Source organism: Ostrinia furnacalis, unplaced genomic scaffold (genome assembly GCF_004193835.3).
Source record: "Ostrinia furnacalis isolate ACB-3 unplaced genomic scaffold, ASM419383v2 OfSCF4659, whole genome shotgun sequence".
Taxonomy (NCBI): Eukaryota; Metazoa; Arthropoda; class Insecta; order Lepidoptera; family Crambidae; genus Ostrinia; species Ostrinia furnacalis.
In genome coordinates, this window is record NW_021134898.1 from 39,471 (window position 1) to 55,630 (window position 16,160).

The 16,160-nt window shown below is 38.8% G+C and overlaps 1 protein-coding gene and 1 long non-coding RNA gene across 2 annotated transcripts; one reads left to right on the top strand and one right to left on the bottom strand.

Annotated features, from left to right (window-relative positions):
• The first annotated feature begins 414 nt into the window (after window positions 1-414).
• Window positions 415-13,441, top strand: Septin2 (septin 2). Its single transcript, XM_028314310.1, has 10 exons — window positions 415-519; window positions 877-994; window positions 3,638-3,780; window positions 4,099-4,285; window positions 6,413-6,531; window positions 7,883-8,075; window positions 9,529-9,692; window positions 11,085-11,222; window positions 12,850-13,042; window positions 13,424-13,441. Exons 1-9 carry the CDS (start codon window positions 490-492, stop codon window positions 13,015-13,017), a joined length of 1,260 nt encoding a protein of 419 aa, XP_028170111.1. The 5' UTR covers window positions 415-489; the 3' UTR covers window positions 13,018-13,042; window positions 13,424-13,441.
• Window positions 1,574-2,924, bottom strand: LOC114359805 (uncharacterized). The gene is made up of 2 exons (XR_003656452.1): window positions 2,653-2,924; window positions 1,574-2,278 (listed from the first exon to the last, which is right to left on the bottom strand). It is a non-coding gene; the product is annotated as an uncharacterized LOC114359805 (long non-coding RNA).
• Window positions 13,442-16,160: the final 2,719 nt, after the last annotated feature.

Genomic DNA, 16,160 nt, shown 5'->3' on the forward strand with positions numbered 1-16,160 from the left:
CCATAACCGGTGCTTTTTATATGGAGTTTGACAGATTTTCGACGTTTGTTAAAGCTAAATTAAGATGGTGCATTTCAGCCTTAAAAAACAATAATTATACTACACAAAATAACCTATCAAAAAGTATGGCACAGAGCCGAATAGGAATAGATTCTTTTGAATGTAGTTTCCCATGTAGGAGGGTTTAGTTTATTTAATGGCAACATTATAGTAGCGTCATCACAATTTTGCCAACTTTATATTATTGCTCGTTTTACTGAAAAGATATAAAAAATAAAATAAAAACATTAATAAAAATAGCATAATTATTTATCTGCAATTAATTGATTTTTATTGTCTTATTTCAATAAATTAATATTGAAAATACTGAGAAATGAGAAATATGTATCGTTTTAATGTTGGTAGTGCCTGAAGTTGTAGCGGACGACTCCGGAATTGCTGAACAAAACGCCTTCAACTTCATTTCGATTCATCAGTCAAAAAGTAATCATGGCGGCGATTGATGTTGAGCCACCGAAAGTAAGTTAAAAATAATTTGTAAATTATTATTTTGTGCTAATATCATGACGTGCGCGCAGTGTTCAGTGTATTTGGATCCAGACATTATGTTTTAGTCGTGTTCAAATCATACCCAACATCAATAATATGGATGCGGTAAATGGGACCGAGGGCGTTGCTCCACAATCTGAATTTGTGTCGGGAAAGTGGTTTTATTATGCCTGTAATTGGAACTGTGTCCGAAGAAAAACATTCCTTGCGCACCGGTGCAGGAATGCTAACAATAAACATTTGTTGTTGTTCCATTTGTACCTACCTGAATCCTAACGACTTCTCTTGTGCCGTTTATACTGGTTACATTTGAGTTGTTTATTTTAGATGGAGCCTTCCCTGCGTACTCTGAAACTGTCAGGGCATGTCGGTTTCGACAGCCTCCCAGATCAGTTGGTGAACAAGAGTGTGCAGAACGGGTTTGTCTTCAATATCCTGTGCATAGGTGAGTGATGAATCATTCGTTTAAGGTCAATGCGGGGAAGTCCGGCATACTTTATTGAGAATTCATAAAACAACCATATTTATACTTTGATATTAATCCTAATTTCATTTTGATTAAAAGAAATGGAAAACATGTACTATATTATATAATATGATATGATTTAATGAAATTTGCTGCGCTTATTTTTATAAAGAAAAGCATTTTTTTAAAACGTGGCGTATAGACGGACTTCCCCATGCTTTTGGGGTTAGTCCGTCGACTACATTTATAATCTTTCATTCTGAAGATTAATGTATATGCGTATTTGAAATCGATTTGAATATAAATGTCAGTTAAATGTGAACCTTAACGCCTAAGATACAAGATTGCAATCGTGTTTTATATCGCTGTAATTGTAAAGTGAGGCAAGTCCGTCATACTTTTAAGGTCAGGGGTTGTCAGCCTATAAATAGACATAAATAAATGTACCGAGTAAAACAATATTTTATGATGCTTGCTTATAATTATTTATTAAAAAAAAACAAGACAATGCAAAAATCACATAAACCTTAAGGCTTAAATAGTTTTATTAATAAAATAATTATTTATCATCTTTAACTGCCACTTCTGAAGCCACTGAGCAATAGTATTACACTTTAAGGTGCAACAAGATGGAAAATTATGACTCAACGATGTGAAGTAGTTAATTTCTCATTCTAGTGTAGATAATTCTTCTTTAGATAATTCTTAATGCTTTGTACTTATACAATTACTTTTAATTTAATTATTAATATAATCAGTCATTTATTATCACCCCCGAGAACAGGAATTTATAACAAAAAATAAACAAATTTATTATAATAACCATAATGATCGGAAAGCTTATTAATTCTTAATACTTTCTTTTTGGCAGCTTATTATCACATATAATAATTAATTAGGTTAAAAAAAGACAGGGCTGGTTTTTTTTTATTTATATTATGGTATTCCATTCAAAGTCACGTAATGACCAACCATTTCTAACACCTCTTGTCTGCTCAATCCAAATCCGTAACGTTCCATTGTATGCAGATATGATGCTAGTTTATGTTCGGTTTCTTGAGAAAGAGCTGTGCATCTTCCGAGAGTCTTAGATTTTACTCTTTTCTTATTGACATGGTCCATAATCGTCATTCTCGGTATGTTATAAATTTGGGCTGCCTGGTATCCACTTAACTCTCCGTTTCTTGTAACTTTTCTTTTGAATAATAAGCTTTATCTGTCTTTCTTTTATAATACCGCACCATTTTCGTTTTACATTTGTACCTAGAAATAAATTTATAAGTTGACTTTTGTTGAAAATATACTCACTATAAAATATTTAACTGACATACACCACAATTGCAATAAAATTTTAGTTACGCAAATGTTCTGACGATTTCAAAGTCGTTTAGTACCTAATATTACATTAAAAAAAATCGATTTTGCAACTACAGTTCGGTACACCAAAAGGTTTACGACATCTGATCAAGGGGCAACACCGGCATATGCCGGACTTTCCCTTACAGACTGTACGAACTTCCCCCAATATTGAATTTGGATGTTAGAATCTGATCACTAGGAATATTTCTTTAAATTAACGTTGAAAATCAAACTAAACTTCACAAATCGACAGTTAGTAATATTAGCTAAACACTTACCAGCTTTCCTTTCAAAAAACACTTGGTTTTGAATTATTTTTTTCACTTTGAACACAAAACGCCTCACTCTTCTTCAACGTGACAACCAAACTAAAAGTTGTCACGATTTTTATTGCTTGAAAACACCACCTAGCGCCATCTGTGTTGTATAGTTTGAACGAAAATTTCGTGCTGTTTTATCGAACTAACTGTTATAAACGTATCTGTTCAAAAATGAACCTTACCTAAGGGTATACGTGGTTACCCCTCTGACGGACTTCCCCGCATTGACCTTACCTTGTTACCAGTACCTACTCATACCCACGTTACTATGCTTATCGTGGGCTCGGCTCATGTTTCGAAGCTACTGTTGGTACAGTGATTAATTATTTTATTGTTAGTGATAATAACACAGCTGCCCAATTGGTGGTTATAATGATCCACTGGTCTGCCTAGTTAGTAGATAGAAAAGTAGTAAAAAGTACTTTCAATAATTTAATTGGATTTTTTCATGCTGTATCTTTAGACTCAAGAGCGACCAAGTTTAAAAACCTCGCTTTTAACGGCTGTAATAATGTTAATATTATCACTCAATAAGCACTAAACAGGCAAATATTTGCCTAAAAATGTTTTTCCCTTTATTATTATTTTAAACTGCAAACAGTTAATTTAGTTTTATTTCTTACTCGGGTTCTAAAATGCAGTAACTTAATAACAACCAAAATTAACAGACTTATCCAAATATTACGTAAGGGCATAAGGGCTACCTTTTCTTTTTTAATTTTTACTACATTTTGACGTTCATAAGTGCCACTTGTGGTCTAAACTGAATAAATATTTTTGATTATGATTCAACTTATCCATGTTAGAATTTGCATTGGTTTATTAGCAATCATTTATTACTTTAATTAAGTTCATTGATTACAATTCTCTTGTGCACTATCCAAAGTCCATCTACCATATTTTCATGACAACTGTAAAGTAAGTTGAATATGTTTGTCACCAGGTGAGACAGGCCTGGGCAAGTCGACCCTGATGGATTCTCTTTTCAACACTAACTTTGAGTCCACTCCCAGCCCACACAACCTGCCCACTGTGAAGCTAAAGGCCCATACGTATGAGTTGCAGGAGAGCAGTGTTCGGCTGAAGGTATTGGAATTCAATAACTTATTTCTCTCTAGCTCATTATCTTAGGTACAGTATTGGTGCTGACCTAGCTTTATGACTAGGTTTAAGGTTTGTTTATTCATTTTAATCATCACTTGGTACAGTCAGCACTCAGCATCAAATAGTTTGTGACACTCAAAGTAGCCCAAAAGTTCGCAACATGTATTGGATAAGGAAGGTTGATTTGGCAACTTTTGGGCCACTTTGGGTGTCACCCTGACTGTACTAAACATGTTTTCTTATGAGGTCATTTTGCTGCACAGGTTCATTCAGTTTTTATTAGCTTATATTACTTTCCAGCTAACAATATGCGACACGGTGGGGTACGGAGACCAGGTGAACAAGGAGGACAGCTTCAAGGCGGTGGTGGACTACATCGATGCTCAGTTCGAGGCGTACTTACAAGAGGAGCTGAAGATCAAGCGTGCGCTGCCCACATACCATGACAGCCGCCTGCACGTCTGCCTCTACTTTATCTGTCCTACTGGTGAGTGATTTTCTGCATTGCTCGGACAGCTGCTATGGATTTTCAGAATGAGAATTAATGTGACTGTTTTTTGACAAGTTTTCAGAATTTTGATGCAAAGGCTTAGGGACAGTTGGATTATCCTAGTGAAGGCTATAATATGATGAAGAGAATATGTCTGAGATAACATAGAGGCTTTTTTTGTTTTTCAAAACAGTATAGGCAGAAATTAGTCTTTTGCAGATAGGAATATTGCTGATTGAAGTTGTTGTTTCTTATGGTACTTATTTGTATACAAGTAGCAGTAGAATTCTGTTTATATGCAAACAGTTTTATTTTAGTAAACTTTTTATTTATTTAACAATTAACTTTTGTCAGTTTAAATTTTGTTGTAAAGTTCGAGACAAAAATAGGTTCCTTACTGGTCTAATTTCTACTTTCCAATCCAAATAGACTCGTTTTACTACACTGTTATTACTTTCCCCATCATCGACCCACATCTATGTCGTCCTTGACATTGGCTCGCTGATGTATGCGGGGCGCGCGCGACATAAAAACATGCCCTCGAAGTTTGTGACACATGTCTCTTGGGCATCTCCATATGTAACGGGACATTTCTTATTACGTACGCGTGAGTATCAATGAGCTCGTGTGGAAATGTATCGTGTGAGTTACATCCTTGGTGGTATTTTTATGAGACATCACACGGTCCAATCTGCGATATCCTGACTCCGGAAGTCATGTTCAGTTCTCAGTGAAATTTAAAATTACTCTAAAGCAGTTGATTATTATTCGTATCAGGAAATTGAGTTAATTCAATGTTCTAGTTCTTAGTAACCTACTACCTAGTAACTCTTAAAGACGTCGCTTTCTGAATACGTATTGTCTCCTCGAATCTAGTAATGCATATTGATACCTAGTAGTAGTGCTAGTTAGTATACGAATTACGAGTTTACAGTTCATGACGACAAGCCCTTTTGCCTTACTGTGCTTCGCCTACGTGCTGTATCGTTACGGGGCACGCGTCGGTGTTTTCACAACACTCGATTTGTAAAGTGCAACGATCTTGCGCTACTTTGTCGATGATATCGGAATTCGTTTGTTGACACGTTTTGTGTGTCATTGTTTATTGTTGATAACGGTTACTTAACTGTCGCTTTTACTGCGCTAATTTGTCTCTATCTAAAATACCAGATCTATTAATTTTGAAGAGGATAAATAACATTTTAATTACAAAAATACCTATCAACCTACCTATGCTATGCCCGTTTGTCGTATTATTAGGGAAGCTACATAATTATTATTTTATTATTGACATTCTTTCAAAACACATCGTTTAGTATTCATTGTTGTATAACAGCTGTGATTGCAAATGTGTATTGGTAAGTGAGTAAAGACGTTACTAGTCAATCAGCCAGTGATTACGAACACATTCCGCCGCGATTATGAGCCCGCCACAATGGCAACAGTAACATAATTATCATTCACACTCGAGTGACGGGTGATTGACGCCAGCTCGGCTGTCTCGAGGGGTCTACGGAGCTAAATGTTGCCGTTATTGCCTTCTCTGTCTTTCTCGTTAGAGTGAACCTTGAGTGAGAGAGATGGAATGTAGATGTAGATATTGTTTTCGGGAATAGACGAGCAGTTTATAATATTTCACTTAATGTGGAGGACTGAGGATGAGTCATATTGCTTTTAGATGGAATGGTCTTATCTAGATATTATGGTTCAAGGAACTTCTGATAAATAGTTTCCGATGTTTATTTTATGCTAATATTAGAAAATGTAAACTTTGTTGACTTGTTTAATAGCATTAACTCATTTTTAAAACTATGTTTTGCTTAAAATGGTCTTAAAATACTTTAATTGTTTTTTTATTATTTTTACTGTAGTCCTGAGTCATTTCGATTACTTACCTACTTGTGTAAAGTTATAAGTTTGTTATTATTGAATTACCATCCTATACAAACAATCGTAAAAGTTGTCTCGCAAAAAACACTATTTTGACGATCTATCCAAAAATACTAGATTTTAGAATCAAAGGAGTGTTGCTAGCACCAAATTCTAAAAATATAGATTATAAAACCGTAACTTTCGATGAAAAAAAGTGAAAATAGTAATAAAGCCATTACTCCCATCTTCCAGGTCACGGTCTGAAATCCATCGACTTGGTGTGCATGAAGAAACTGGACACCAAAGTGAACATCATTCCCATCATCGCCAAAGCCGACACCATCTCCAAGACGGAACTGCAGAAGTTCAAGGTAAGGCATCTTATTTAGTTGTAATAGAAGCTAGTTTGCAACAAAAATTTATAGTGTGATGTGCTGTCGATTATAAAATAATAATTAGTAGTCAGGGTTCGACATTATCAACAGTGTAAGATACAATTGTCATATTGTTTCATAAGAAATTCTGATGTTACATTGAGAATGTTGCTTTATGTTTTTGGTTACTGATTGTTGTCAAGTTATCCATCGCTAGTCCCATATAAAGCGTTGTGGAAAATAGATAAATATTTTGACGCTAGTTAACGAGTGATCGTTATGGAGCTAAATAGATAGGTTTTAGAACTATCTATGTTAAATAACGTCCACCACAGTCCACACGAGTTTGAAAACTTCGAATATAGTTCACTTTTACGCGCGCATTTTTTTGTTATTATCAAGATAATTGTGATAACTATCCTTTCGAACCCTGCTTGTAGTAAAGTTCAATATCTGTAAAATTGTCGTGTCACAGTTGACTGGTTCATCACGATATGTCTCTTGATGAGTCGAGCATTCAATTGACCTAGATTGCATACTACGCTGGTCACTAGTTGGCCTAGAATAATGTGTATTTCTATGTTAATTGGTTGCATGCTACTAGCAAGGATCGTTGGTATTTTCATGGCATCAGTTTAACGTAAATATCATACTTTTTTAATTGTACTATAGCACTCTTTGGCTAATATATATTTCGTTACCTTTTATCGATTTTGATGAGGTGAAAAAAGTCAAAAACAGTGATTATGATAAGACAGAATTCTTTAATCAGGGTTTTAGATGTGGACAATGGCTGTAAAATGTATTTGAATACTATACCCTAGAAGTATGTAGTAGACAAGCTATACACTGTAGCATTGTCTTATGTGTAGTCTTTACATTAATTTGTACTACTGATATTATTGACGATTTTTAAGACGCTTTTATTAGATTGTGTATGTAACTAACATGTAATGGAATCTAAGAATCTGAATTACACGCACTTCTAATTCTTGTATCATCATGAAACTTGGCAAGTATATGTAGATTAGATGACAATACAATATAGCTGGTCTGATGATGGGACTGGAAGGTGGCTATAGGAACTCCTAAACGAAACGGCGGAATCGCATCGAGTTTGGGTTCGTTGGATTTGTCTTTTCGAGCACTTTAGTGTTAGATGATGTTCAGGGTCCTGATGATGCAGTCGGGAGATGGCCATAGGAACTCTAAACTAAGAGTTAGTTAGTTTTTAAATTATTAATTTTTAGTAGGTAGCACCGGTCGTTGTAGAAATCATTGGCGGAGGCATTTGTGTAGCTTTTTCGTTTTTAAATTAGTGTCGACTTAAAACCATCTTTTCTTCCAGTCGAAGATAATGCAAGAGTTGCAAGCGAACGGCGTGGAGATCTATTCGTTCCCGACGGACGACGAGTCGGTGTCGGAGGTCAACGGCGGCATGAACGCGCACGTCCCCTTCGCCGTCGTCGGCTCCACCGACTTCGTCAAGTGCGGCAACAAGACCGTGCGCGCGAGGCAGTACCCCTGGGGCACCGTGCAAGGTAACGTCTTCTTCTTTGGTTTATGGCGATGAACTGGCGTTTTTTCGCCACTGAGGGCACACTATTCAAGGTAACGTCAATATCACTGTGGCACTATAGGGTATTTGACACCACCAATCAATTAACGTACTTTTTGAAACTGTAAAACGAGACTCCCATAGATTGTGTATGGCAATACAAGCCTGTGACGTCACTATTTTGTCAACTCGAACAACTTTTATCAATGCAACCAAAAATCTTAATTTACAGATTTAATTTAAAATTAAATAAGTTTTAAAGACTAGCATGAAGTTTGTTTAGTTTTTTTAAAAAGCTGTAATTTCGAATGATTGGGGAATGGTGTCAAATAGTCTATTTCCACCTCTCGTTCCCACCGCTGCAACTCCTGTGTAGCCAGAGTCTACAGATTGAGCGCTAATAAAAACCCAACCAGTGAAGGCCAAGTTTGTCCCGGGGAAAGATAAACTGTCATTAGATCCGCATGTTAAGCGAGGATATACATTGCACTTAGGGGCCGTTCAAGTATTACGTAAGCAGATTTCTTACCATTTTTTACCCCCCCGCCCCCCTTGTCATCAAAAGTAAGCAAAGCACTTACCCCCTCCCCCTATGCTTACGTAAACATTTTGTTATAAATGTTTTTTATATTGTCATTTTTAAAATAGGAAAATTCATGAAAATATTAGGTTTTTACTGATACACAGAGTAGGAACAAAAAAATATAATCTGAAAAAAAAAAAGAACACAACAAACATAATTGCATCAATTATGCATCAACATAAACACAAATGATAACTTTCAATGCTTACAATACGTTTAGTATCCAAACAAAACACGCGCGCTAGGCCGGCTTCGCGTATAATATTTTATGCGGACTCTCAAATTTCAATGGGCAATGTCGGCACGAGAATTAATTATTAGACAACTGAATAGCGCACGGTAATTTCCCTAATGTGCGGTAATTCCCCTAATCAGTTCTCAAGGCGAGTGCCTACGCATATGTATTATTTGCGGGAATCCCCGAAAAAACGTAAATAACTAACGATGACGTAATCATCATCTAGACCCCCCTACCCCCCATGTCATCAAAATAAGCAAAACAGAGACCCCCCCCACCCCCCCTTGGTGCTTACGTAATACTTGAACGGTCCCTTAGTAGTCGTTAAGAGACCCGCTTACAGTAGCGTCTTTCTAGTGTTGTCTTGCCAGCGCCCACGTAATGTTAACGCAACGCTGTCTTCAGTGTCGCCACGAGGCCTACGCAACGTTTGTTCGGGCAAGTAACGGAATCCTCTCATTCCGTTGTTGCGTTCCTTTTCGGCAGCCACTCAGTATTGGCGTCACGGTGACGCTGAGCTAGCGCCACGTTGATGAGCTGCGCAGGTGACAACTTCACACGACTACTACGGTGAGAAGAAAACTTCAGTAACAAATGTTTATGTTCAAATTCCAGTGGAGAACGAGTCCCACTGCGACTTCGTGAAGCTGCGCGAGATGCTGATCCGCACCAACATGGAGGACATGCGCGAGAAGACGCACGCGCGACACTACGAGCTCTACCGCCGCCGCCGCCTGCAGCAGATGGGCTTCAGCGACGTCGACGCCGACAACAAGCCGGTCAGTACAGACACGCACCGCCGACAACAAGCCGGTCAGTAGAGACACGCACGCGCGACACTACGAGCTCTACCGCCGCCGCCGCCTGCAGCAGATGGGCTTCAGCGACGTCGACGCCGACAACAAGCCGGTCAGTACAGACACGCACCGCCGACAACAAGCCGGTCAGTCACAGTAGGCCGACAACAAGCCGGTCAGTCACAGTAGGCCGACAATAACTTGATCAGTGTGCGCTGCACTTCGGTGTGGTGAGCGCAGAGTAGAGTACGTTCGTTCGTTTCAGCCAAATGACGTCCACTGCTGGACAAAGGCCTCTCCCAAGGTTTTCCATAATGAACGGTCCTACGCTGCCCGCATCCAGGCTCTTCCCGTGACCTTTACCAGATCGTCGGTCCACCTAGTAGGCCTGCCCACGCTACGTCTTCCAGCCCGTGGTCGCCACTCGAGAACATTCCTGCCCCAACGGCCATCGTCTCTACGAGCTATGTGCCCCGCCCACTGCCACTTGATTTTAGCAAGTAGAGTTAGAGTAGAGTACATTTGTCACCAACCCCTACTCTTCCCGCGGGTGTCGTAAAAGGCGACTTAGGGACTACACATCAAACGGATAACGGGCAGCAGCGCTTTCTGAAAAACATAAATCTTTTAAACTGCGATCTCCAACCCGCCTGCCAAGCGTGGGGATTATGGCAAAACCCTCCACTATAGTGGAGGGGGCTCATAGTCCAGCAGTGGACTGTAAAAGGTTGTTGATTATGTACGCTGCACACCATACGGCGTTAATAACGCACGCGTATACGAGCACCGAGGCCGAAAGCAAGTGATGCCATTGGTTTGATCTCATTTAGGGTTTTCGCGTATGAAAGATCCTCTAGATGGCGGGACGTGGATGTGGGGTCTGACTGCTGCGTGATTGGTGGATTTTGACATATCTGTCAATGTCATGTCAAAAATAACCAATCATGCAGCATTTGGACCTCCCGTCTACGTATTGCCATCTGGCGGATTTTTCAATCGCGAAAACCCTCATTGTCATTTTATAGTAATCGATGGAGGAAATCTCATTTGCGTCATTTATTTGAATTTTGAAATTGACATAACATATACAGGGTGTTAGGTAAATGGGTATATGAGCCGACACTAGCCCATGTTAACATGGGCATATAAATGGTATGGTGAAGTCAGAAATTTGATATCATTTTTTTTTTAATTTTCATACAAAATTAATTTTATAAAATCCGATTTGTATGAAAATTAAAATAATTAAAATGACGATATCAATTTTCTGACTTCACCATACCGTTTATATGCCCATGTTAACATGGGCTATTGTCGGCTCATATACCCATTTACCTAACACCCTGTATAATAAATGGTCGTTGTCCTTTGCAGGTGTCGTTCCAGCAGACGTTCGAGCAGAAGCGCGTGGCGCACCTGGCCGAGCTGCAGCAGAAGGAGGACGAGATGCGCCAGATGTTCGTGCAGCGCGTCAAGGAGAAGGAGGCCGAGCTCAAGGACGCCGAGAAGGAGGTACTACAATACATACGTTATAATCGATCCTTTAGGTGAATTTTTCACCATTGAATCAATTGCGAATTGGACCAATCAGGCCTAAACGGTTGAATAACCTCCTTATTTTTTTCATTTTGAATATCCTTTTATTTTGGACCAATAGTGAATTGGCCCAATAGCGAATTATAGTTCCAAAATACTGAACTGTCCTATCCATGACATTGACAGCGGGGCACCACCGCCAATACCGGATCGCTGGTTCCGATTTTTGCCATGTTGGAAACCATTTAGTTGAACGATGGTAGCGCCCCCCTGTCATTGAGTTTGGTGGGACAGTTCAGTGTGAGTCATCTATAGACCAGTCGTGAATTGTACCAATAGCGAATTGGACTAATCGCGAATTTGTAAATTTTTCACGATTGGACCAATTGCGAATTGGACCACGCGCCTAAACGTAATCGATTATTATATCTGTGGGATTTGAGGATCGACCACGATAAGGAAACTATAGATGAGCTACACTGAATTGTTCCACCAAACACATTGATAAGGGGGCGCCACCATCGTTAAACTATATAGTTTCCAACGTGGCAGAAATCGGAACCAGCGATCCGGTATTGACGGTAGCGCCCCCTGTCAATGTCACGGGTGAGACAGTTCGTTGAAGTTGAGTTGAGAGGGTGTTGTGCACGGGAACCGAGATCCAATTAATATCAGCCTCTGGTTTTTTTATTATTATAATTCTTCTAGTCTGGGCAGAGAACTCAGTCACCGCGATGCAGGTTGCGTGTCTTGTAATGTATGTGTCAGCGCCATCTGTTGGTAAAGACTACCACTACTCTGTAGTAGCGCGGATAGATATCGCCACTTGTCTATTATAAGTAACCTAAAAATCGATAATACTCGAAGTTATCGATATTCGTTTTACGAAAATAATGTCCATTGTAATCGATTCAATTATATCGATAGGATTTAGGATTTAATCGCCATCTATGGTATATCGTGTGAACTAGCTTGTCCAGTTTTAAAGTATTTCGAAAGAACCATAGATGGCGCTTTACTGACAGTTGCTTACGCAATATCTAAGTAGATGGCGCTAAATAGTATAGATAGGTAATTGGTTCACAACAATAACTTATTCCACACCTTCCCAGCCCGTATTGCAAAATCCTCTTGTTTTCCTCTAGAATCTAAATTGAGGATAGTGCGTGACTAATCTTAATGTTTCTGTCATGTCAGCAGCTCCTAGTGTTATAATGCTAATGGTAGCCTATCCCTTTCTTTCATTTCCAACCTAGTTCTTTAACAAAGGTAATCAAATGTATGACTAATAATACCGATTGGAGGTACAGCACTTTGGGTCTATCATATACGGGACTATTCCCACCTCTCGTTCCCATCACTGCAACTCCTGTGTATCCAGGATCTACAGCTTGATGAAAAACCCAACCAATGAAGGTCAAGTTTGTCCCGGGGGAAAGTTAAACTGTCATTGGACACGCAACGAAATTAATCAGAGGAATATAGGAGTTCGAAATTAAGGTTCGACTTCCCTCCATTACAAAGCGGATGACTGGGTCTATCATATGTTACTTACACAAATCTGTTAGTTCCAAAATACTCACTATCATACCTATCTTTCCAGCTGCACGCCAAGTTCGACCGTCTCAAGAAAGACCACACGGACGAAAAGAAACGCTTGGAGGAGCTTCGCAAGAAAATCGAGGACGACACCATCGAGTTCAACCGCCGCAAGCAGCACGCCGCCACGCACCACCACACGCTCACGCTCGGCAAGAGCAAGAAGAAGTAACCGCCGATGGATACCACGACAGAATGAGGGCTATCGTTTTAGCGCTCACCAGTTTGCGCCACTGTAGAGTAAGGTCCTGTCAAACGGGACTATTCCCACCTCTCGTTCCCACCACTGCAACTCCTGTGTAGCCAGGATCTACAGCTTGACCGCCACAAAGACCCAACCAATGAAGGTCAAGTAAAGTCCTGTCACTTGCTAGTAGCGAAGACAGTGGCATCAACTGGTGAGTGCTAAAGTGGTAGGAGGACTATCGCATTTGCACTCATCAAGATGGCGCCACTGTAGAGTAAGGTCCTGTCACTTGCTAGTAGCGAAGACAGTGGCACCAACTGGTGAGTGCTAAAGTGGTAGGAGGACTATCGCATTTGCACTCACTGTTAAGTATAAAAACGATAGCCTTCATTGCTAGGGATCGTCTGTTAATTACGTGAGGTTAAGGGGAAAGGTTCGGGAAATCAACTGAGAGGGAGACGGGACGCTTTGATCATCGATTTTTCGTAGATCCCGCTGGAAATTACTAATACTATCGATAAACGGGACTATTCCCACCTCTCGTTCCCACCACTGCAACTCCTGTGTAGCCAGGATCTACAGCTTGACCGCCACAAAAACCCAACCAATGAAGGTCAAGTTTGTCCCGGGGGAAAGTTAAACTGTCATTGGACCCGCAACGAAATTAATCAGAAGAACATAGGAGGAGTTCGAAATTAAGGTTCGACTTCCCTCCATTGCAAAGCGGATGACAGGTGACAAACAAAGATTTAAAACCTTTAAGAAAAAGATTATGCACCACGGACAATAAATTAAATTAAGGGGGCCTATCTTATGAGCAATTAGCAACTACCTGCCAATAATATTTTTCACAAAATCGCTTAAAAGCACGGAAATTTTTCCTTGTCGCGACAAGATCGGTGTAATAAATTGCGGAAACAGATGTATGTTGTATTGAATTAAGCATTATATCACGTTCATGTTTCCAAAGATCACACTCCCACAAGATATGATGGGCAGACTGCTCATGACTGACATCATCAGTGGAACACTCGCAAAAAGGAGACGGAACTAGTTTGAATTCGTAATTCGTAATACTATCGATAGTGAGATAATATCGAAAGTATTATCACTGTCGATAGTATCCAATTATAAATGGGAATTATCGATTAATCGATAAGTGATATGCGGCCCTTCGACAGGCGAGCAATACTATTGATTTTAGGCAAGCCTTATATTCCTAACTAATCGCATCTCCCGTTTGCAGGACTACAATCCTGTTTCACCTACCTAAGGGTTGGTCTAGTTGCTAATGAAACTCGGCGAGAGCTGAGTAGTCTCAGAGGAAAGCCTAGGATACAAGAGGAGGAGGGAGGGGATGTAGCGATTCAAATTTGTATTTATTTTTTCAATCAACGCGCGTTGACCCTTTTACCCACCGTTGCTATAAACCTCTCACGTGATTAACGGACGACCCTACTACATGCAGTCGACACCACATCAGACTGTACATTAGTGTTGCAAATAACACCAATATACAATAACTATAAAATGCTAGTGTTTACCCTGGTGTGACGTCGAAAGCGCACCGGTGGCTGACATAGGCGCAGAATTGGTTCATTATTTACTGCAATAACACTTTTAAAACCATTTCGATTCCGTGTTTACGTAACAATTTGCAATGTTTAGATTGAAATTATATTGAGCGATGAACGCAAGTATTTAGTGAGATTTTGTGAAGAGAGAATATAATATGTACACCGAATCAAATGCGTATAACTGTTGGTAATGGGTATTTAATGGGTATTTTACCATGAAGTGCTCTATTACTGATAGTATGTTGAATTGAATGATTTGTAAAGCCGAGTTGTGTTCCACCTACATGTTGAATGCTCAGTAGATGTCCCACGAGCCACGCTTACCTTCTCGAAGAAGTGTTTTGTATAGAAACCTATGTAACAAGATGATAAAAATACTCTTTTTCTTCTTTTCTCGCTTGCTTATTTAGTTCCTATATTTATTTTTCGTGGCCCATGGTTCAGATACTGATAAATTGGAAATCTCTTGGACTATCTGAAAATTATCAAATATTTATTCTAATACGTAGACGTTTAGGGATATTTTAGACTTGCAAGCCATGAAACAGTGACTGTTTCTGCGCGATTCCGCGCGTCTGAACTATCCCTTACTATCGTTAAAAATCATGGTGGATACAGAAACTTTTAGTGCAAAGTTGAGGTACCTTGATGTATAATTTCACGCTTTAGTGATATAATAGTTTTAAAATGAAAGCTATAGAAATCAATAGCTTCAAATTTTATAACGAATTTTAATAGCAGTTGTCAAGTCTCATATCACAGTTTTAATAAATAAAAACAATTTTATTACAATATTATAAACCTGAAGCTTGAATAATAAATAGTAGGTAATATCAACACTGCATTCGGCTTATTGCTTACCAAGAGAATGAGATTCGGCCAAACGTACCGCTTGGTACAAAGCACGTACCAAATGTATTAATAATATTGTATTGTATTATTTACAACCATTACATTTATTTGTAGTGTAAGATGATATTTGGGAATGTTACTCATTGTACTAAAAGTAGTTTAAGAAGCCACGTGAAGGCTATAATTGGATGTGTATCTGTAGTTTCTGTAACGTCGATCGTTCTGTTTCTAGTGATGTTCCCGACAAAATTCTAGAATCCGAGTAATCATTACTGGGAAGTATACTTATTGCAGAATACTTTAAATCGCAAGTATCTTATCACTTATCACATCATTAATAAGTTTAATAACTATCGACGTTACAGGAATATGAAATGTAGTAAATACAACTATGTGATCGAAACGATGTAACATACTCAAGTATCTAAAGTAGAACCATAAGTTATATATTCGAGAAATTAAACATAGTTGTGTTTAAATAGTTTATTGTGAACTGATCAAATATCGCTTGTAATAAAATTGCCTATAAATAATTTTGTATGACTAGAGTTAACTATAATTATTGACTCAACATTCATTTTACATTCTGATTACTTTTTAGTATTGTTTATTTATATTTAGAAGACATAAATATACCAAGATTTTAAGTAACGAAGGAAATATGCGTGACATATTTAAAAGTTACTAATCATGTTCTCT